The 24,567-nt window shown below is 34.3% G+C and overlaps 1 protein-coding gene across 1 annotated transcript in view; it reads right to left on the bottom strand.

The window, feature by feature from the left end:
• The window catches only part of DPY19L2 (dpy-19 like 2), a 94,833-nt gene that overhangs the window by 26,404 nt on the left and 43,862 nt on the right, over positions 1–24,567 (bottom strand). Inside the window, exons 10-16 of the mRNA XM_060632869.3 lie at positions 24,222–24,299; positions 23,316–23,402; positions 16,501–16,560; positions 11,289–11,369; positions 8,994–9,095; positions 7,597–7,668; positions 4,456–4,502 (exon numbers count right to left, since the gene is read on the bottom strand). Of these exons, the coding sequence (XP_060488852.2) occupies positions 4,456–4,502; positions 7,597–7,668; positions 8,994–9,095; positions 11,289–11,369; positions 16,501–16,560; positions 23,316–23,402; positions 24,222–24,299 (527 nt within the window). The remainder of the gene's footprint in view (positions 1–4,455; positions 4,503–7,596; positions 7,669–8,993; positions 9,096–11,288; positions 11,370–16,500; positions 16,561–23,315; positions 23,403–24,221; positions 24,300–24,567) is intronic.

The raw sequence follows: 24,567 nt of genomic DNA on the forward strand, positions 1-24,567 counted from the left end.
CAGAATGAAGAATAAAAACCATCTGAGTATCTCAACAGACACAGAAAAAGCATTTGACAAAATTCGAAACCCCTCCATGATAAAAATTCTCAACAAATTAGGTACAAAAGGAATGTACCTCAACACAATAAAGGCACACAGCTAACTTCATACTCAATGTTGAAAACCTCAAAAACTTTTCCACGAAGATCAGGAACAAGACACGGATGCCCACTCTATTTCCATCCAGCACTGTATTGGAAGTCCTAACAAGGGCAATTAGGCAAGAAAAATAAAAAAAAGAAATAAGAAAGGGAGAAGTAAAACTATGTTTGCAGATGATGTGACCTTACGTACAGAAAACCCTAAAGACCCCACCAAAAAACTGTTAAAACTAATAAATGAATTCAGTAAATTTGTGGAATACAAAGTTAACATATAAAAATCAGTTGCATTTCCACACAATCACAGTGAACTATCTGAACGGGTAATTTAGAAAGCAATCTCATTTATAATAGCATCAAAAACAATAAAGCATGTAGGAAGGAGTACACTTCACCAAGGAGAGACCTCTACACTGACGACTGTAAGATGCTGATGAAAGAAACTGAAGACTACACAAATAGAAAGATATCCTATGTTCTTGGTTTGGAAGAATTAATGTTAAAATATCCATACTACCCAAAGCAATCTACAGATTCAAAGCAATCCCAATCAAAATTCCAATGACATTTTTCACAGATACAGAAAGATTGATCCCAAATTTCATATGGAACAACAAAAGACCCTGAATTTCCAAGATAATCTTGGGAAAGCAGAATGAAGCTGCAGGTATTGTAGTTATTGACTTCAAACTATATCACAAAAGTACAGTAATCAAAACAGTATGGTACACGCATAAAAGTGGATACATGGACCAATGAAACAGAATATAGAGTCCCCAAATAAACTTATGTGTATATGGTCAATTTATCTTTGATAAGGGCACTAACACACAATGGGAAAAGAATAGTGTCTTCAATAAATGATGCTTAGAAAACTGGATATTCACATGTAAAAGAATGAAATTAAACTCCTATTTTATACCACTCACAAAAATTAAGTTGAAATGGATGAAAAGCTTAAATGTAATACTTCAAACCATAAAACTCCTATGAGAAAAAACAGGGAAAAACCTCCTTGACATCGATCTTCACAATGATTTTTTGAGTCTGACACCAAAAGCACCATCAACAAAAGGAAAAATAAACCAGTGGGACCACATCAACTAAAATGTTTCTGCACAGCAAAGGAAACAATCAACAAAATGAAAAGGCAACCTATGGAAGGGGTGAAAATATTTGCAAACTGTGTATCTGATAAGGAGTTAATAGCTGAAGTAAATAAGGAACTCATACAACCCAATGGCGATAAATAAATAAATAATCTGATTTAAACATGGGCAAAAGACCTGAAGAGACATTTTTTTCTGAAGGAGAACAGGAAAAATGCAAAGTGCTCAATTTCATTAATCATCCAGGAAATACAATTCCGAACCACAACGAGATATCACCTCACTACTATTGGAATGGCTATAATCAAAGACAAAAGATACGTGTTGATGAGGACACAGAGAAAAGGGAAACCCTGTGTACAGCTGGTGGGAATGTAAATTGGTACAGTCATTATGGAAAGCGGTATTGGAGGCTCCTCAAAAAACTAAAAAGAGAACTGACATACGATCCAGCCGTCCTACCCCTGGGAACATATCCAAAGGAATCAAAATCCATATTTTGAAGAGATATCTACACTTCCATGTTCATGGCAGCATTATTCATAATAGCCAAGATATAGAAGCAGCTGAAGTGTCTGTCACTGAACACATGGATAAAGAATATGTGGTATATATAAGCAAGGGAATATTATTCAGTCTTAAAAAAAAAAAGGGAATTCTGCCATTTATGACAACATGGATGAACCAGGAGGGCATTAAGCTAGGTGACATAGGTCAAAGAAAGACAAATCCTTTATGGTATCACATATATGTGGAGTCTAAAAAAGAAAAAAAAAAGTAAATTCAGAAACAGAGAAGAATGGTGGTTGCCAGAGGCTGTGGGGTGGGGGCTGATGCGGGTGATGTTCATCAAAAGATACAAACTTTTAGTTGTAAGATGAATAAGTTCTGAGAAATGAATGTACAGAATAGTGACTATAGTTAATAATGCTGTATTGTATACTTAAAGTTTGCTGAGAGTAAGGATCTTAAGCATTCTCATATACAAAAAGGTAACCGAGAGGTGATATAGGTGTTAGATGTATTAATTAACTTGATTGTGGTGATCATTTTGCAATATATATGTACATCAAGTCATTGTGTTGTACACTTTAAATATATACTTATTACTTGGCAAAAAATAAACATTATGAAAGAAAATATGAGGAAGTAATTTAATGATTTTGATGTGGGTGTTTCTAAGGAACAAATTAACACAGAAAATGTATAGTTGTGACTGTACAGAAATTCTAAACTTCTATAAAGCAAAGACCATTAATAAACTATAAATTGATATCCTAGAAGAAATGTTATACATGTAATAGGCAAAAGGTTACTGTCTATAATATAAATTAAAATACCCTACAAATCAATTTTCAAATGGTCAAGAGATACAAATACACCAGTCATTTGAAAGATGTAAAACTTCCCTGGTAAAGACGGATAAAAGAAAATGAGCCCCCCGCTTCCCCCCACCTTTTTTTTTTTTTTTTTTTAACCTGTCAGAAAAAGTTCAGTTTGATAACACTGGTATTCATGGAGATACAGAGAAATGGACACTCCCATCATAAGTTCTCAGGATTTATCAAATTATAAACATTTATAAATTATGGTTCAAAGTCCCATTTCAAATATTCTAATACTAAATATTCTAAATATTCAAATAAGTATGCAAAGAAATATGTACAGAAATGTTCATTACTCTTAGCACTTGCTGTTATGACAAAAAGATAAATATAATCTTAACGCCCATTGATGAGGGACTAGCTAAGTACTTGGTAATCACTCATATGAGGAACAATAAAATGTGGAGACCACTACAAAGTATGAGGAAGATCTAGGCAGATACCCAAGATAAGCTGTTAAATAAAAATAAAAAGTTACATAACAATAATATTGATTCTATTTTTTATAAAACTATTGTGTTTTTAGAAGTGTTTTCTAGAATGATACATATGAAGCCATTTGCGATCAGCACCAATGAGTAGTAGCTCTAAGGGAGGGAAACATTTCCTCTTTTCTTGAAATATTATTTCATCTGAATGTATTACTGTACACATGTATTATTTTTGTAATTTAAAAAACTCCTCTGCCCATACACACACACAAGGCTGTCACTTTCAGGACTGTAATCAACTCCTTCCTTTGAGCTAAATATCTTCCAACCTTTGGTCCCCTCAAGTCTGTCCTCTTCCACACTGTACTCTCTCAAATAGTTGAAGACAGTCACAAAGTACTTCTCAATCCTCTATTATCCAATTAAATATCCCGGGTGCCATCATATATTCTTTATGTGAATAGTTCCCATGGCTCTAAAAACATTCTTTTTACTGCATCAAGGCATATTTCCCTGGTCTCTATCTGACCAGAACAAAGTCTATTAAGATTTAAGACCCAGAACATGGGTCTATTAAACGCCTCGATTTGAATTTCAACAAATAAGATTTAACCATTTCAAACACAGGGTTCTGTTTAGCTCTTCTAGCAACCATATGAAATGCTTTACTGAAAATACAAGCATGGGGTATGGAGCTCATGGAAACTCTCTGTACTAACTTCACAAATATTCCGTAAATCTAAAACTGTCCTAAAAATAAATTTCATTAAATACATCAAATTTAATGATACAGCTATAAGTATAAAATTTAATTTAAGATATTCCTCAGAAGGAAATTTTCTTCACAATCTACTTCTCATGTCTGGTAGCAATGTGTGATTTGAGTTATTTTACTCACATATGTTTAGCAATGTGTGATCTGAGTTATTTTACTCACATATGTTTATGCCATAATTCTAGTGACTTCACTAAAACCACCAAAAAAAAAAAAAAAAAAGTGATACAGCAAATGGCTTTACAATAAATGGAGAATAAACTATTTCATGATTATGCAGAAAAACAAATAATTATGTTTTCTCTGAAAGTCAAAAAAAACCTGCCCAAATAAAACTTTAGCTTACTTCTGTTTATGGACTTTAAATTCTAGCCATATATTAAAGTTTAACTTGATTTAAACTTTAAATTAATTCAAATATAAGTATCTCCAAAACAAGTCCAAACACATAAAAGAAATCTCTAAGAATAATATATTCAGTCTTTTAAGAGAACATCTAAGATTGGTTCATGTCTTTCTTAATCAAAATGCTGGTTTAATATACATTCATTTAATATTACAGTAGTTATTTAGCAAGTGAAAACAGTATGATTTAAAAACAATTATAATTACCTTTGATAGGTGTTTGCAGATAAGACACATAAAATATCACGAGTAGCCTGTGAATAGAATAAATTAAACTTTTCTAAGGAATTATGTGACATTTAAAATGCTCCAATTCATTAATGTAAACACCCCCACAAGGAAAAAGTATCTTAATTGTTAAAGTGAGTCCTCAGAAACACTTTAATCCCATCTTTGCCCCAGGCAAATATTTTCTTGCCGTTCTAAGTTCCTCTGCTATTAAAAAAAAGAAAGGAGTGTTGGAGTAAATCTTTTTTAAAAAAATGTTTATTCATTTTTGAGAGAGAGAGGGAGAGTGCACAAGGGGATGGGTGGGGGAGTAGGGACAGGGAGGGCAGAGAGAGAGGGGGACAGAGGATCCAAAGTGGACTCCTTACAGCAGAAGAGCCCAATGCAAGGTTCAAACTCATGAACCATGAGACCATGATCTGAGCCAAAGTCTGCTGCTTAACCGACTGAGCTCCCCAGGCACCCCGCTGTTGAGATAAATCTTTAAGGTCCATTTCAACATTAAAATTCTAAGCCCTTACATGTGGACAACTCTTTACTAGAGTTTAAGTTTGTATTTTACTGGGAGGGAGGTGGGCTGAAAGTGGGGAATTAGTTTCTATAAAGGAGGCTGCTTCTCCCATGTACTTTCAGAGACGATCTTAACCTTCCATGCAAAGTGGGAAACTCTCCCCCACCCCTACCACCCCCCTCCAGACTCCATACACTGCAGTCCATAGTCCTGCTTCACTGAAACTCCAGATTATTATAAAATTAGTTATGGCATATCTGCTTCCCTGATCTCAGCCACGAGTGAGCACTGGGAAGGCCAGTGAGCACCTCTGACAATGTACCACAAGATGCTGAGGGAGGGAGGAGAGCAGGAGGAGTGAAGGGGAAGGTGGGGGCTAAATTGGGCCAAGGAGGCTTTAGCTACAATCCTATGCAACTTAAACAGTAAGATAAAAACCTTATGGGGAACTTAAAATTTTAAACTGTGAAGGATATGCACTTTACAACTTAGAAATAAACAATGAAAAAAATAGAGTGAAATTTGAACTCTAATTTAAAATTAAATCTAAGTTTAGAATCTTTAACTTCTCTCATTTGTTCAAGAGCATTTTTTATGGATGAATGTTTCAAGTGACATACATGAGATTCTAGTCACTTAGGCAAGCACGAAGCCTATTTGGTGGTATAGTTGATAGAATATATGCACTTAGGGGAGTTTAAGATTCTGTAGTGTCACAGAAAAATCATACTATATATGCCTTCTTTCTTTCTTCCCAGAAGCGACTTCACACAAGTGAAAATGTAAATTTAGATCAGAAATATCCTTGAGGTGAAAAAGAAACCACAATGGAACAAATAAAGATGAGGGGTTTACCTAGAGGCAGAAAGGAGTTAAGCTGCAGGGATGGGTGTGTGTGTGTGTGTGTGTGTGTGTGTGTGTGTGTGTGTGTGTGTGTGTGAGAGAGAGAGAGAGAGAGAGAGAGAGCGAGAGAGAGAGAGAGAGAGAAAGAGAGAAAGAGAGAAAGAGAGAGAGAGAGAGAACATGTTAATGCGCATGCATGATTTGAGCTATGGTGTGTCTGGGGGCGAGTACTATGTTTATGAGTCTTGGATCTTAATTTTAAAAAATAGTAATAGTAGATCTAGCTCTCATCTTCTCCGATGCCAGCTATCTCCTCACTGAAGAGTTAATTCCTGCATTACCCCTTTAAGTGTAGCCTTGGAAGAATACCACCGTTTGCCATGATGGAATGGAAACAGGCTAGTGGAGAGCTAGGTAGAGCCCAGGGGACACTGCTCTAGTTTACCCATTCCTTCTCATTACCTCTATCCTCTTTCCAAGTGGTCCCTAGGGAACTGGGTCAAGGGAGAAACAACAGAGATCAAGGTAGAGACAGAGACTTCTCATAAATTGTTCACATTTTACATGAAAACACAGGAATGAGAAAATGTAGGAACTGCAACCACACACGCAAGGTATGCACCGTGACTTTACACATAGAAAACTAGTTGGATCAGGGCCACCCCTGGTATGGTGGCAGAGAGATGCTTCTGCTATCTACTTAAAAGTCTATGATAAATACATACTTGAAAGGGCTGGCCTACGCTGGCCGACTCCATCTTGTTCTGTGTCCTTCACCTTGACCACACCTCCTCCCCTTGAGTAACACCCCCCTCCACCTGCCTAACAGGACTTGGACCCTTCCCCAGCCAATCGGCTGAGGCCATAGCCATTACCTCACTAACTGCCCCTAGGCCCCAATAAAACCTTTGTCCTTTTGAAACTCTCTCTCTCTCCGGTATCTCACCCCTGCTTCGGTGCAGGTAGGGGATTGAGCTCGAGCTAGCTCGAATAAAGGCTCTTTTGCTTTTACATCGGACTTGGCTCCCTGGTGGTCTTTTGGGATCACGAATTCTGGGCATAACAATACTGATTTAAGACGACTTGTAAACAAGTATCATAAAGATGGTTCAAAATTGCAAAAAACTAAGACCCAGGTTCTTTAGGCTTTCAGATATACCACTTCAAGACCAAGAAAATCTGTCACAGGTATTTTAGAATATTATTTCTTCTATCACTAATAATGTTTTCTTTTGTTGGGAAAACAGTGAACACACAATGATTTTTTAAAGAATGTGTGTAGAATTTCTCCTGTGAAGGTCTTAAAGCGGATTAAGACTTCTTTGAATCTGCTTTATATTTAAAAGCTACCAAACTGTCATCTTCCTTTCACAGCACCTATAACAATTGTAATTCTTTAGTTATTGTGTGATTATTTGCTTAATGCCCCACCCTGCACCCACACCCACCAATAATGTAAGTTCCAAGATAGAAGCAGGCCTGTTTTATTTGTTCCAGTGGACTGACAATGTGAATATAGTTCATGGTACATAGTAAGTAACTGACAAATTTCTTTTGAAAGAATAAATAAGAATATCTTTTCTAATGAGGCTTTCTAAAACCCATATAATACTAGATAAAGATCTGAGTAAGAAATCTGTTTTATGGGGGAAGGGTTCATCCTAAAAATAAGATGGAATTCTGATAAGATGGAATTCTGAACTACAATTCTATTATAGCCCTTATCTTGAACCCAAAAGCAAATGATAACAAATTTTTAAATATACCTTTTTAAAGATAAAATAAGTAATCAACATAACAACTGGAAGCAATAATGTCTTTGTGTATCTCAATGGAGTCTGAAATAAAGCAAATTGTTCAAAAGTCATTTATTAAATTTTATATTAAGTGAGTAAAAACTTATGTCACAACGAAATTTCATAAAGGTAAAAATGTTTTTGCCATTAATATTATGTATATTTATCAATCTTTATCTTCTAATACAAGAATTAAAATTATAAAAAGTTATACAAATGCACCAAAGGTTTTAACGGTAAAAACTATTAAAACAAAAATTAGCTATATATTATTTTTCCCCTTCTTTTGGTTTTATCTTTCCTTTATTTATATATTAATTTTTAAATTTTGTGTTTACTGATCCCCAGGCCCTATATTATCATTTCTTGGGTTGCAAAGTTCCATTATTTTCACTGGTGAAACTAGAGGAAGAAAGTCATCCTACTTACTTACTGTAAATATGAATAAGTACTGAAATGACAGCAGCTAAATAATTCTCATGACCCATTAATGTGGTCAGAGTGATTTACCATGTCACTAAATTAAATACTTTCTTGAAGGCAGAAGCCAAGCCATTTTCCTCTTTGCAGCCAACAGCCTCACAGATAATTAATGCTAATAGTTTTTGAGTAAATATAGGACTGGTTGGATAGATAAGAGAATAATGTATGATTAATAGTATATCTTTCTTGGCACCATTTTGTTAAAGATTTTTATAATATTTGATGTATTAAATGAAACATAACTAAAGTTTTTAAAAACCAAAACAAGAACTTAGATTTATTTTTCGTGAGTAGTCCCATACTTCTAAGTGACATACACTATTAAAAGTAATTGAACCAGGGGCGCCTGGGTGGCTCAGTCAGTTGAGCGTCCAACTTCGGCTCAGGTCACGATCTCGCAGTCCGTGAGTTCGAGCCCTGCATCAGGCTCTGGGCTGATGGCTCAGAGCCTGGAGCCTGCTTCCGATTCTGTGTCTCCCTCTCTCTCTGCCCCTCACCCGTTCGTGCTCTGTCTCTCTCTGTCTCAAAAATAATTAAATGTTTAAAAAAAAAAATTTTTTTTTTAAATAAAAAAAAGTAATTGAACTGTACTAATAGTAATTCACTGTGGATCAAATAGTATGGTAGGCACTCTTCCTGGATTATCTCATTCAACCATCATCAAGAACTCTTTAAGATAGGGGTCACTGTTTACTCATTTTACACATAAAAAAAAAACAGGTAAGGAATGCTTAGGATTAGTAAAAATTATAGTAAAAAATGATAAAGTTGGTTGTCTCTGAATAAAAAATTTGAGTTTCAGATTAAAAGGAAAACTTAAGAGCAAAAGACCATCATACCTGTAGAGAAGGAAAAAAACCAAAAAAAAAAAAAACCGTTCATACCGCTTTTTCCATGAAGTCAAATTCAGGAGCACAGGTGTAAATTAAGGTATCAAAATCTGTATACCTTAAGATTCTGGCTGCTATAAGGTCACTCAGGCGAATCTGGGAAGAAAATAAAGTAAAAGAAATTAAAATTACACTAATAATTATGGTCAATAATAACTGATTTGTTGTAATATTAACAAAGTCTACAGAGCAGATAAATCCAAGGTACATGGACGGCCCTCAAAGAAAACAAACAAAAAATTCAGTGAACAATACATTATTATATACTGAATTATGAAGAAAACTGAAAACAAAGAGAAATATCAAAAGAATGAAAAGCAGAAAGAGGTCAGAAAAAATAAGCAGACATGATAACATAAAGAGTGAGTTAAGATCAATAATCGCTGGGCAGAAACCACCATGTAGTTAATCATGAGATTTTATAATCATTTCTCAAGAAGAAAACAATCTCACATTAACCCTTTTTACCACACAGTGAAAAACATGAATAAATTTCCTATGTGTTGTCATTTTCACAAAGTTTCATACACTGATTACAATTTTTGGTGTTTCTTGAATTTTTCAGGCATACAGTCAAAGCCATTAAATATAACAGCTATTGATCATAAGAATTATAACAACTACACACACGACTTTGATTTAGTTACTTGATCTCCAAGGCCTTTGAAATAAACATCACCAACCAAACTCAATGTAGAACTCTTATTTTCAGTTATTTATTACCCACTGTCAGTGAGACAATTGTTTTTCCACTGCATTCTCAGAAGGCCAGAAAAAATATTTGGTATGTAAACCTTAATTCAAATTATTTTAAAGAAATGAAATTATTTTATATCAAGTGTAATAATTATCTGTGGTTTTCATTTATTTATGATTCCCCTTATCTACCAGTAGCAAGCATAATTTAGAATTGACTTCATTTTTCTAATTTTGACTGGGCCTGATGACTAATAATAATTTAACTAAACCACTTTCATTGCAAGTCTTTCTCACAAGTGTCACACACACGAAGCAACTTAAGAGTGGGGGGGGGGTGGGGGGGGGATAGGTGTGTGTGTGTAAGATTTGTAATGAGTTGGGTGACAACGTGGAGCAAGGCAGAAAAGAAACCCATAGACCAACTTAACAAATGGATGACTTAGGAGGCCTCAATAAAGTTCACCATAAAATGTTTAGCCCTACAGAATAAAAAGGAAAAGAAAAAAGGAGTATATCAGACATACCAGAGAACAGCAGCAACAAATAAACCTAATAAATCACCATACAGAGCTACCAATAAATGGCAGATAAATCCATATACTTTGAAATTTTATTTAACTTGAACATGTATGCTAGCTCAATTCTACTGGAGAGTGATAGCACTTGACCTTTTAGAGACTAAGGACCATAATCTGTTGTTAAAGATGAAGAAATTTCAGCATTAGACAGGGTTCTAATTGGATAGTATGAGATGAAGTACATTTCAGAGTAGGTTACTGTGTGATTTGCTCATGTATGCTCATATCCAAACAGAAAGTAAGAATCAAAAGTAAGTTTCTGCATTGTTTTCTGTCCCTTAAACTGATTAGCTAAGTAGGGACTTAAGCTTTGACAAGGGCTATTATGTAAGACACTGGCTTTAAAACAAACACACACCACACATGAGGGATAGGTCCATATATTTTCTAGAAGATGAAAAGATAGAGGATTTTTAACATTTACCACTTTCCTTTATGTAACAAGAAAAGCTTTAACAATATCAAGTCATATCTTAATTTTACTCTATTAACTATACATAAATAAAACTACATTAAGATTTTGACTATTATATTTCAAAGCTGAGTACAGACTGCTCATATATTAACATTTTCAATAAATGAGTAACTTATTTAAATACATGAGGTTATTTGCTTAAGAGTTTATTTTATTTTTTAAGTAATCTCCATACGCAACATGGGGCTTGAACCCACAACCCCAACATCAAGAGTCACACGCTCTACTGACTGGCTAGCCAGGTGCCCCAATTCGTATTTTAACTGAAATAAAAAAACACATAACTACTTAAGATATTATTCTTTTTTTTTTTTCTGGATGGCTAGGTTAGCATTCATTGATACAGTTTTTTCTTAGTGGGTTGAAAAGATCACTTAACTGTAGGGTTTTATTACTGAGTCTGCCAATAACTAACTCCAGGACCTTGAAAAGGCACTTACTCTCTATAAACTAAAGAGGTAAAAATGGATGGTTTTAAAGTTTTCATCCAGCTACATATTTATAGGAATTTTTATGCTTTAACTAGAAAGTACTTACATGATCTGAAACACCTAACATTTTAGATGTCAGAAATTTCAAAATAATTGTTCCACACAACCAGGCAAAGCCTTGAATCAGCTAGAAAGTAAGTGAAAGAAAGAAAGAGACAGAAGTCAGACACTAAAAATCGTAAGTTACCCAGCTACAAAATTCAATCATATCAACAAGTGGTATGGGAAATTTTAATCATGGTATGGAAAACTATATTAGTGATGTGGTCTAAAAAAAGGTTGCTCCTTTAGAAAATTTTGTTTAAAGGCAAAGAATTGAAACAGATGACATTGGTATAAACTACATAACAACACTAGAGTTCTACAAATTCTAAAAGAATTTTTTTCAAGTTATTTATTTTCAATTTCTGTGAAGAAAGGAGTTATATGTTTGGTTCCAAATATTATTTCCTAGCAGAAAAGTCCTTCTTTTCAAAAATAGGATTAAATTATAAAATATTCTTCTACCACTCTTTTGGAAATAGAATTATATGAGTCCTTCCTCAAGAAAGGAAAATTTCAAAACTTAAGCTTTCATTTTAAAGAGAGAAATAGAAACTAAAACTCACGTGGGGGTTTCTGTTGTTTTGTTTATTTTTTGGCTAACCTTGATTAGAAAAAGCACAGATGTGGACTTCTAGGTAGCCTGAGGAAAATTATAGCAGACTAAATCCAAATCTCTCCACACTCATCCAACAAGTAGGACAATGCAATCACAAATACAAAAAACAGGTAACAGTACAAACTTCAAATTACCTGTAAATAGAAAGAAACAACATATACAGCAAACTTAAGCCTCAAGTTCCTGATCTAAGCCTTTGCAGAGAATGAGGGGAGTCTCAAAATCATGCAGAAGAGGAGAGAGGGAGGTGAGGAGTCCTAAAATGAACTGAAATAACCAGAGGGAGAGAAAGTCCACCTTACATGTGAGAAGAGCCAGGAGACTGGAGAATGAGCTACAGAGAGGGGACTTAAAGGGCTCAGTATAAGAAGAACTGACCTCAGAAAGGCATTACTTCTGCAAAGAGAGGAAGGGAAGAGAAAGAGAGAAACCCTCTGAAGAATGTGTGGATAAGGAAATAAGGAAGAAAGGAAAATCAAGTACCCAGAAAAATAAATGAGGACCAAACAAAAGACAATCACTACTGTCACTGAAAGATGAAGGAAGTTAATAATTGATAAAACCAAATTTTGTTACATTGACAAAAGGCTGCACCTGGATTAGAAAATATCTGCTCTGAACACAAACTAATGAGATGAAAGATGTCTATATGATCTATAATAGAGCTTCTATAAGAAGGTAACAAAACTGAGAGTCAAACATTTCAGCTGCTGATATCCATTCAAATGAATGATAAAAATCTTACAAAGCAGAAAAAACTACAATGCAGAATTAAAAGCTGAATTAACTAAGCTCAAATAAGCATTCAGAGACATAATTTTTTTTTTGAAACTAAGAACATAAATATAGAAAAAGAAATGGAAGAAAAGAGGGAAACCATTGAAAAATGAAGACAATCTCAAGGTAACTAAAGGAGCAGAGATTTAAATAAAAATTCAAAAAAAGCACTGAAGACAGTAAAAAAAAAAAAAAAAAAACACCCACAAAAGAATAAAAACGAGATTAAACAAGGAAATAAAAGAATCATAGAAAGTAGTAGAAACAGAAGACAGGCAACATGTTTATAATTGGAGTCCCTGAAAAAGAAAAACTGAGCAATGAATTCACACTAGTATTCAAACTACAATCCAAGAAAACTTCCTAGAAATAAAAGACCTGGACTTACATGTGGAAAGGACCCACCAGGAATTGGGAAAATTGACCAGTATGGTAAACTACCTCGAGACATAGCCTAGTAAAACTTAAAAATGAAGAAAAGTCCGTAACACTTCTCAGCACATAACTTAGAAGGGCAAGAAAATTTGGCTTGCATCATGCATATTAAAAGAAACATAAAAGCAATAAAACAGTGTAGAAGCATTTTCAAGACACTCAAGAAAGTGGGAACCAAGAACTTTATATCTAGTCCATCTGTCATTCAGGTATAAAGATTACAGAAAAACAGTTTCAAGTATGCAATAATTGAGGGAACAACTTTCCTGAATATAGAAAGTTAAAAATGAAAGAGAAATGTGTAATGAAATATGTAGAGAAATTGTAAATACAAAAAATAATGTAACATTTACAACATAAATAAAAATCTTCAAATTCTCACAAAGTGATATTTGACCTGTGCTATACAAAGATGTACTGAAACAGATTCAAAAATGTGACAATGAAACAGCGGCAAAAATGTACCAAAGCTAATAAGAAACTAAAGCTTATAATCCTATCATCACTAAGTTTCACACCAAAAAGCATTAGATATAGAAATTATTTTGACACTAAAAGACACAATTCATGACGAAAATATAATTAAGTATGAATATCTATGTATTGCAACCATCTTTATAAAACAGAAGTTACTGGATCTTCAAGGAGAAACAGAAACACGCTAATATTAAAAGACTTAAATACACTTTTTCAATACAAGAGAGGTCAGTGGGCAAATAATAAAGATATAAAAGACCAAAACATTTAAAAATAAATTTCGTGGATAAATTTATTAAAATATGTCTTGCTAATAAAGGATACACCTTCATCAAGCACACATAAAATATTCACAAAAAAATGATCATCCATTAGGTCAGAGAGAAAGCATCCAGTGGGTCCACAAACTAAAAATGTAATCTTCTATCATCGTGATGTAATAAAACTAGAAATTAATAACAAAGAAGAAAAAAAGGTCCTTCCCTCCTGGAAATTAACAAACTTACTATTAAAACAGGTCTTAAGTGAAAGAGAAACAAAAAATTTTTTTTTCAAATATGATAATGAAAACTACGTATTAGGAATGAAGAAAGTCATGTAAAACAATGATCAGAAGAAAATCCATGGCCTCAAAAACTCGTATCAATAAAAATGAGAGAAAAAATAAATTAATTAAAATTTGATTCAAACATCTAGCTAAATAATAAGCCAAGAGGAAACACATGAAAAGAAAAACACAAGAATAGTATATTACATTTACTCCTTTATGTATCCATTTTCTTTTTCTTTTTTTTTTTTTTTTTTTTTAATTTCTTCCTGATGTTCTAAGATTCTTTCTGGTCATTTAGTTTCTGCCTCAAGAACTTCCATTTACTATTCTTTAAGGGTTGCTCTGCTAGCAACAAATTCTCTTAGTTTTCCTTCATCTGAGAATGTCTTTTATTTCCCCTACACTCCTAAAAGACACTATCCCTGGGCATTTAATTTGCAGTTGACAATTCTTTCAGCATTTGACAAATGTTACGCCATCTCCTTCTGGCCCCATAGTTTCAGGCTAATGTAATCTAAATCAGTTTTGCCCTATAGGCAACATGTCATTTCCCTCTGCCTGCTTTTCAGATTTTTTGTCTTTAGTTTTCAGAAATTTAATTATGATGTGTCTTGGCATGGATATTGTTGGGCTTATCCTACTCGGGATTCACTCCATTTCTTGACTCTGTAGATTTATGTCTTTTACCAAATTTGGAAAGTCTTCAGCCATTACATATTCAAAATTTTTCAGCCCCACTCTCTTTTACCTCTCCTTGTGGAATTTCAATGGTACAAATATTAGATGTATGTATGCATATGTATCTATATCAGTCTAGAAGTATGGGTCTAGAAGCAAGGAAACAGTGTAGCAATGAGAACACTCAGCATTCAGACCTTGGCTTCTAAATACCATATGGAGTAAGATATGCAATATAATCTTTATTCCACAGGTATGAAAGAATTACTTGGAATAGTAAAATGCCAAGTTTTTTTGGGAGGAAGGGGGTTGCAAGAAAAAGTGTTAGTTCACAAAATATCTTTGCTTTTCCTTTTTGCCTTTTATGGGGAAAAAGCCATAAAAGGCCAGAATATCCTTTGTATTGTTTAGATAACTAAAATTTATTTCTCCCCTTTGCAAAAGACTGACATCAATTCTGTGAGCTTTAAAAAAATAAATGTTTGGAACATTAATTATATCTCAACTTTTTTCTCCTTAGATGTTTGTTTCTTTGAATTCTTGACTTGAAAGCTTAATTTTTACTCTTTCCAGTCTAAAACTGAAAAGAAGAGAATAAATCTCAGTACAGCTTTGGCAGAATTTCCTAAATGTCCATGGATGCTATTCTGTTTGTTGCCATTTTTCAACAGTTTGTAATAGAAATTTTGACTTTGAGTTCAGTTATTAAATGAAGATCTTTGAATTTTCCATCAATTTCCTGGCTTCATCTTGGAAAAAACTGCTAATTTTTGTGAACTAAAAAAATCATATATTAGAAGAGTCATATCATCCACTAATTCAAGTGCACAAATATTTCTATATTTTCACCATTAGAGAAAGCCTCCAGTAGCGACTAACTGGCAACTCAATACACTTTGTCCTTTTGCATTCTGAGTAGAAATCTACCTTATCTTACCATAACTTCTCCAGCTTTCCCCTATTAATATATCATATGTAATCACATAGTTCTTCAATATGGCAGGTTTTACTTTTTCATAGATGTACATCTACATTCAAAGATCAAGAGATAAAAAAGGAGTGTCACCTGTCCAATATTACGAGAATTAGTAATTGTAGTGTCTACCTAACAGCATACTGAGTTTACTTGGAAACAAAACACACAAACATAGAATTAACGTGGGCCATCCATTTGCATGTGTGGGAAGAAGTCAAAAGAAGATTAGGTGGTGTCTGAGTTGATATAAGAAGGGGCTGGGAGACTGTAGGGAAAATGTGACAGGGACAAAAATAATAGTCTAACATGGGAAGCAGAAGAACAGATAGATGACAGACAGATGTAGAGAAAAGAAAAAGAGAAAGTGGGGGCAGGACTACAGGCTGAGTTATTTTGAAGAGAAGGTTAGTAAATCTAAAGGGAGAAACTCAAGGCAAAAAAAATTCTTTTGGAAAGCAAGGCAGTAAGGGTATATATAGCAGGGTGAAAAGTAAAGGAAGAGAGGCGTGAGAGTGGTACTGAAATACATGAACTCGTTTCTGATAATGACTTGTAGATGTCACTAAGGACTATTTCTTGCCCCATATTAGTAGGTATTTATAAGATTTATTGACTATAAGTCATTCGAGTCTTAAAGTATACTGTTTGTATTCAGTTACAGAAATAAAAAGTTTGAAGAAATGGTTAAAAATGTTGAATCTTACCCAAAAGTTGAGTTCAGACACTCCCAATCTTTGAATTTGATTTCTCTTTAGAATTATCACCTGAAATGCACATGATATAAAATTAAACAATTAAATAAAATTGACATTTTATATGACTGATACATTTTAAAAATTACCCAGCCACCCCCTTCCATCTTGGCTATCACCAGTCATTTTCCTTCTTAATTGTTGATTTTTCAAAATTTGGACATGGCAAATTTCCTTTTAGTGACAGCTCAATGCTTTATGTACCAGCAAGTTGCTTCTAGAATCAAGTTAATTCCTCACTGAATTAGCTGTGATGCCTTGTGCAGGTTACTCCTCTGAGGGTGTGGGTTGTTTGTGGGAGGTGTGTCCATGCAAGGATATATGTTAAGTCGCCCAGCAAAATTAGTGGTCTAAAATAACACTAAAAGCCTTCCTCCCCAAATTCCTAAATAAAATATTTTTAAATTTTTAAAAAATGGCTAACTGGGCGCGCCTGGGTGGCTCAGTCATTTAAGCGTCTGACTTTGGCTCAGGTCATGATCTCACGGTTTGTGAGTGTGAGCCTCGCATTAGGCTGTCTGCTGTCAGCACAGAGCCTGATTAGGATCCTCTGTCCTCTCTCTCTCTCTCCTTCTCCCCCATTTGCATGCTCTCTCTCACTCTTTCTCTCTCAAGTAAACAAACAGTTAAGAGGTACCTGGGGGTGGGAAGCACACAGCTGTGGAAAAACAGATGCTGTTAGAACTGGAAATTTGTTTAGATGAAGGGGACTGGGGAGAAGTGCTCTAGAGTGACTGTGGGTGCTGGACACCAGGCATTGTGCCGTGTGGGTTGAATATTGTAGTGGGATGAAATAAAAATAAAAACAAAATATTAAAAACATACCTAACTGAACTTATAAGAAAGAAAATGAATTTTCCAGATGCCAGAGAATGCAGATGACTTTAAAAAACAAACATGTAGGAGAAAACTTAGGGTAGTCTTCAAGAAGGACTGCAGAATAAAGTTGCAACTATGAGCTTACATCAAAAGCAGAAAAGGGCCTGGGGCTATGGAAGGTAAGAAATTGGACTTGAGACATGAATAAAGCTGGGTCCTCAAAAATCATACCCTTGAGTGCTATCAACTAAATGTTTATGTCCCCCACCAAATGTATGTGCTGAAACCCTAATCCTCACTCTGACGTAACAGATGAAACCTTTGGGAGGTAATTAGACCATGATGGCAGAGCCCTCATGAATGGGACTAGTGCTATTATTTTTTTTTTTAATTTTTTAACATTTATTTATTTATTTATTTATTTTTAATTTTTTTTTTAACGTTTATTTATTTTTGAGAGAGAGAGAGAGCATGAACGGGGGAGGGTCAGAGAGAGAGGGAGACACAGAATCTGAAACAGGCTCCAGGCTCTGAGCGGTCAGCACAGAGCCTGACGCGGGGCTCGAACTCACGGACCGCGAGATCATGACCTGAGCCGAAGTCGGACGCTTAACCGACTGAGCCACCCAGGCGCCCCTACACTTATTTATTTTTGATAAACAGAGTGAGACAAAGTGTGAGCAGGGGAGGGGCAGAGAGAGAGGGAGACACAGAATCCGAAGCAGGCTCCAGGCTCCGAGCAAACGGTCAGCAAAGAGCCCGATGTGGGGCTTGAACCCACAAACTGTGAGATCATGACCTGAGCCAAAGTCAGACGCTCAACCAACTGAGCCACCCAGGTGCCCCGGGACTAGTGCTTTTATAAGAAGAGACATGGGAGAGATGTCTGTCTCTTGACCATGTAAGAATATAGTGAAGGCATCTGTCTGTAAATCAAGAAGAGAGCCCTCACCAAGAAACAAATTGGCTGGTATCTTGATCTTGGACTTCCTAGCCTCTAGAACTGTGAAAAATAAATTTCTGTCTATAGTATTTTTACTATAGCAACCCAAACTGACAAAGATACTCAAGGACTAGGAATACTCCTCCTGCCATTGCTACAAGCTCACAAGGTATTTGAGTTTGGGGTGGGAAGAAAAAGCTTCCTATAAGAAACCGAAATCTTAGGCCTGTGTGTTACTTAGATTTGGAGTAGAATTTTGCAGCATCTAGTTAGCTCAAGGTGAGCCAGGATTCCTGAGCTTCCAACAACAGAAAATATAAATGCACCAAATTACACACTGCAACCTGTTTGTAAGTACAAAATATAGGAAACAACCTAGATGCCCAGACATAGGACAGTATTTGAATTATCTACGGAACATACCCAGTGTAGTACTATGAAACTATATAAAGAATGAAGAAGATCTCTATGACATTATATGGGATTGTATCCAGGATAGGTTGTTGCATGATATATACAATAGGCTGATAAACCAAAGTGCAGAAGACTAAGTATTCTACCTTTCATGTAAGTAAGAGGAGATATGATAAATATATATATATATATATATAATTTATTAGTGTAAAAAAGAAAAAACAACTAAATGGGAAAACCAGAAAACCAATGAGCTATCTTACAGGAAAGGCAGGACCAAGGTGAAAAGAAAACTGGAGAGAAAAGGTAGAGGGAATGAGAGGGAGTGACATTTTCTGAGTACAACTTTTTATATATTTCTTATTCTTAGAAACATGATAATATTTCACCCCCAAAATAAAGTAAGTAATTAAAATCAATCAGGATGGAACTACTGCTTCTGGTCAAGTTGATATAACAGGAATCACACATACTCTCCCATCTGAAATAACTAAACTCAAGCAAAATAGATTATAAGAGACTACTGTGAACAGTTAGATAGTAACAAATTGATTACATAGAAGACACACATTCCTAGAAGCAAACAATCTACCAAGACAGAATCATACAGAAACAGAAACTCTAAGCATACCTATAATTAGTAAGAATATTGAACAAATAATCAAAAACCTCACAACAAAGAAAAAAATCAAAGACCAGACGGCTTTATTGATGAATCCTACCAAACATTTAAAGAAAAATTAATGTCAATTCTTCTCAAACTGTTTCAAAAACTGCAGAGGAGGGATACTTCCAAACATATTTCTTAAGGCCAGCATGACCCTGATACCAAAGCCAGACAAGGACACTGAGAAAACTTACAGACCAATATCCCTGATGAACATAAATGGAAAAATTCTTAACAAAATACAAGCAAACCACATTTAACAGCACACATTAAGAGGACCATTCACCATGATTAAATGAGATCTTGCAATGCTAGGATGGTTCAACATATGCAAATCAGTTAATGTAACATGCTACATTAACAGAATGAGGGATTAAAAATCACAAGATCATCTCAATAGATGTAGGGAAAGCATTTGAAAAAAATTAGTGTCCTATCATGATAAAAACTCTCAACAAACTAGGAATAGAGGGAGATTACCTCAACACAATAAAGGCCATATTTGAAAATCCTACAGCTAACATCATCATACTGAATGGTGAAAAACTGTAAGCTTTTACTTTAACATCAGGAAGAAGGCAAGGTTGCCAACTTTCACCATTTCTATTCAACATAGTACTGGAAGTCCTAGCTACGGCAATTAAGCAAGAAAAGGAAGTAAAAGGCATAAAAAATTGGAAAGGAAGATGTAAAATTATCTCTGTTTGCAGATGTTGTGATTTTCTACATAGAAAACACACACACACATACACACACACACACACACACACACACACACACACACACACACATGGAATAAATAAATTCTGCAAAGAAGCACAACACACAATCAACATGAAAAAATATGTTTTATATTTCTACACACTAAAAATGAAAACTCTGAAAAGGAAATTAAGAAAATAATCCCATCTGTAATTGTAATAGCCTCTGAAAAAAAAGTATTAAGAATAAACTCAAACAGGTAAAAGACTTAATACATTGAAAACTATAAAACATTGCTGAAAGAAACTAAAGACACAAATTGAAAAACAATATTTATCTTATTTCACAGAGCATGATGCCCCCAAAGTCCAACAATGTGGTTAAAAATGGCAGGGGGCACCTGGGTGGCTCAGTCGGTTAAGCGTCCAACTCTTGATTTCAGCTCAGGTCACGATCTCACATTAGGTCATGATCTTATGGACTCATGAGATCGAGCCCCACAAGGGCTCTATGCTGAGAGCACAGAGCCTGCCTGGGATTCTCTCTCTCCTTCTCTGCCCCTCCCCTACACGTACACATTCTCTCTCTCTTTCTCTCAAAATAAATAAATATTTTTTAAAATGTCAGGAAAACTTTACATGTTTACCTTTAGCTACTATTGCGTGTGCCCTTCATTTGTGTAGAGCCAGACGGACATCTAATATATTATTTCTTCCATCTGAAGGACCCCCTTCAACATTTATTTTAGTGAAAATGTGCTGGTCATAAAGTCTTTGTGTTCATTTTGAAGGATATATTGTCTGGGTATATAATTACAAATTCCCAATGTTTTTTTTTTCTTTAAGTATTTTATAAAGATGTTGCTTGACTATCTTACTGCTTGCATTATTTTTCTTATGAAAAATCTTTTGACATCCTTACCCTCTGTTCTTCTACATTTAATAGGTCTTATTTCTCTGGCTGTTCTTAAGATTTTCTCTTTATCACTAATTTTGAGCAATTTGATTATCATGTGCCTTATTTAGCTTTCTCTCAGTTTCTTGTACTGAGATTCAACAAGATTTTTCGTATCTCAGTTGGTAATTTTCATCAAATTGGAAAAGTTTTGGCCATTATTTCTTCAAATATTTTTCTACCTCCTCCCAACTTCCCTCATTTGGACATGTACTTTATTTTCCTATATGAACTGTAAGTGAGGGATTGATATATCACCATTTTGCAATCCCTATTTAATTAGTGGATCTGGTACTAAGCATTGATGGCTGCCACCATAAAAAGAGAGGCACCAGATATTATGTGCCTCCTGCTAAAAAACAATACTATGGACTTGCCAAAGGAATCAAATCTGAACCTGTCCAAGTTTTAGATCTAATTACTAATATACAGTTGACCCTGAAACAACACAGGTTTGAACTGCATGTGTCAACTTAAATTTTTTTGGTAAGTACAGTACAGTACTGTAAATGTATTCTCTCTTCCTATGATTTCCTTAATAACACTTTCTTTCCTCTAGAGCTTACTTTAAGAATACAGTACATAAGACATATAACATACAAAATACATGTTAATTGACTACTTATGTTATCAGCAAGGCTTCCAATCAACATTAGTTACCAGTAGTTAAGTTTCTGGGGAATCAAAATTATATGTGGATTTTTAATTGCATGGGGATTTAACATCCCTAGCCCTTGCACTGTTCGAAGATAAACTGTATTATAAATAAAGAAGGCAAAGGAAGACGTAAAATCACCCAATGAGGATTCAAAGAGCAAAACCTAGACCACAGCACCTTCCTGTGCTGTGTTCAATGACCTGAATTCTTAACAAATAAATTTCTTGGAAACAAAACCAGGAAGATATATAGAAAAGCTGTAGGTAAAAATAGAAAATTAATTGATGAAACTATAAATGAAAGCTAGGAGTAATTACCATAATCAAGACAGCTATTCCTGCTTTAGAGCAGTGCAAGGGAGTTATAATTGGGCAGGACACACAGAGGGCTTCTAGAATGGTTAGACAAGTTCTAATTTTGACTTGACGGCAGCTTAAGTTACTTTGTCAAATAACAGTTCATTAATCAGTATTTATCACTACTAGTCAGTACTAAGTACATAAAACATTTGTTTTATGTAGTGTTCTACACATGTGCTATATTTCAAAACAAAATGCTTTCATAAAAAGGGGTAGATGATTACAAGTACTTTACGTTGTAATACTGACAAAATTTGACAAAATGCTGAAAGGTTTTTGGGGAGAGAGAAAAAGTAGGGATTACTTATTTGGGGGGAAAAAGAGGCTGGGGACCAAAATATTAAAATATAGGGGAAATGCCAAGAGTCCATCTCTGCACCATATGTGGAAAAGTGCCACATTTTGGTATTACTGTGGTTCATATCATTTCTAATCATTACAAAAAGAGAATACCCCAATAACATTCCAGTGGAGGAAAACACTCCATGCTCTGGCTCATGAATATTAGAAGTGTGACTCTAAAGTAATAAAACGAATTTACTGAACCACCCTTCCAAATACATAATCCAGATGAGTGTTATCCCATGAAAGTAAGTCACATGCATTATTCTCATCATGTTGCCATTGCTTAAAACAGTCTGAAGCTCCTCTTTCTAAACTGCCTTCAGAGATAAATTTTTTTCCAGAGATAATTTATGGTGCAAGAAAATCAGTCTAATTACTTTATTGTTGCACCATATTTCGATCAAGATCTATATTACCCAAGATCTAATCACCCACCTTGTTCACAAGACTTTGGTCATTTCCCAAAATTAAATCTACCCTTGAAAGATGAAGATTTGCCACCATTGAGGATATTCAAAAGAATGTGCCACCATCTGTGTCTGTGAAGGCATTTCAGAGGAGTTCAAAAATGCTCTGGGCAACGGCAGTGTCACTGCAATAACTAGTGTACTAAACTGACATAGAAAGAAATAACTAATTTTTATCATAGATGGCATATTTTTAAAGTAAGTCTTATTAGCTTATGATTGTTTTTAAAATATTTACTTGGGCCTTGCCTTAAAGAGATAAATTTTGGATTGTATTCATTTTTCAAGGATAAGATAGAAAGCATTATTTGGGAAACAGTTTTTCATGTGAGCAATAATTCGGGAAGGGCACTATTTATTCTCCTAAGCTTATATCACATGGGTAAACCTACTATTTGACAGGTAAAAACAAATCTTCAGGAGCTTAGCAAACACTTACCCATGTCATTAACAAAGATGATGAATAATAAGAAGATAAATACATTGGATTTCCAAACATCAACACAAAACAAAGGAGAACTGAAATCTGAAAATTGAGGAAAAGAAACATCTGTTTTATTGTGATTAGATAAACAGCATGATGCATACTTTGTCTACAGGCATAGTCATTTCTAATACAAATGTTATATGCATAAATAAGACTGATAAATAGATAAGTAGATCTTGTTCAAATGATAATAGAATTTCAACACACTGATAGGTTTTAAGTATTTTCAACACCATAAATTATATACAGGAGAATTTCATTTTATTACTCTATTTGCTACTTGCTATAAAGAAAACAGAAAAAACACTATTGTTTCTATTGATTCAATGATGGAATAATATAGTAAGAAAGACTATAGTAAGAATATAGAAAGAATATAGTAAGAAAGTATTAATTTTCTAATCTTATTTTTGTTGGACTACTTGAAGATTTCTATAACTAACAAGGCCATATTTTATTTTCTTAGCTGAAGTATATATATATATGTATTTAGAAAGTAAGATTTTAAAAATGCAAAAACATAAAATTTACAGGGTCATATTAATGCAAAGTGCTAAAAATCTCAGATCTCAGGGAGAAAAGGCAGTTTCAAAAGTAATGATAATAATAAATAAAACATTAAAAATGTTTAAAGTTTCACAGAACATAAAACGTCTATAGTCTAGTTGATAGAGTGTAATCTATCTGATGTTATAGATGTAGATATATAATAGTATAATTTTTCCTTCTGGATAATATCAACATCATATACATTAAATACTACTTGGAGGATGTACCCCCATAAAATAGAGTCAGTTCTGTTTTATCAATCCTGAAATCTTATTTTAATATTTGACTTATAAATGTTAAAAATATTACCATGTTCATATAAATGATCTTCTGAAATTTGTTTGGCTCAATGTACCCCACAACATACATGGGAAATAATGAAGCTATCTGAAATAAAAATAGCAAAAAAGCACAAGTGAAAACAAGCAGAAAACAAACACTTCACTACCTATAAGTAAATATAAGAGTAGAGTTTATTTCCAATAATGATAATCAAAATAATTTGAACCAGCATTATCATTAAGAACTAGAATAGCTAGAAAAAACATTTCAAAACCTGTATGAAAGCCACACATCATTAACAAAGCAAAAAAGAATTAGGAAGTTAAAACCAGAGAAGAGATAGAAACCTAGTGATGAGTGTGACATTTTGGGT

Source organism: Panthera onca, chromosome A2, assembly GCF_046562875.1.
Source record: "Panthera onca isolate mPanOnc1 chromosome A2, mPanOnc1 haplotype 2, whole genome shotgun sequence".
Classification (NCBI taxonomy): Eukaryota; Metazoa; Chordata; class Mammalia; order Carnivora; family Felidae; genus Panthera; species Panthera onca.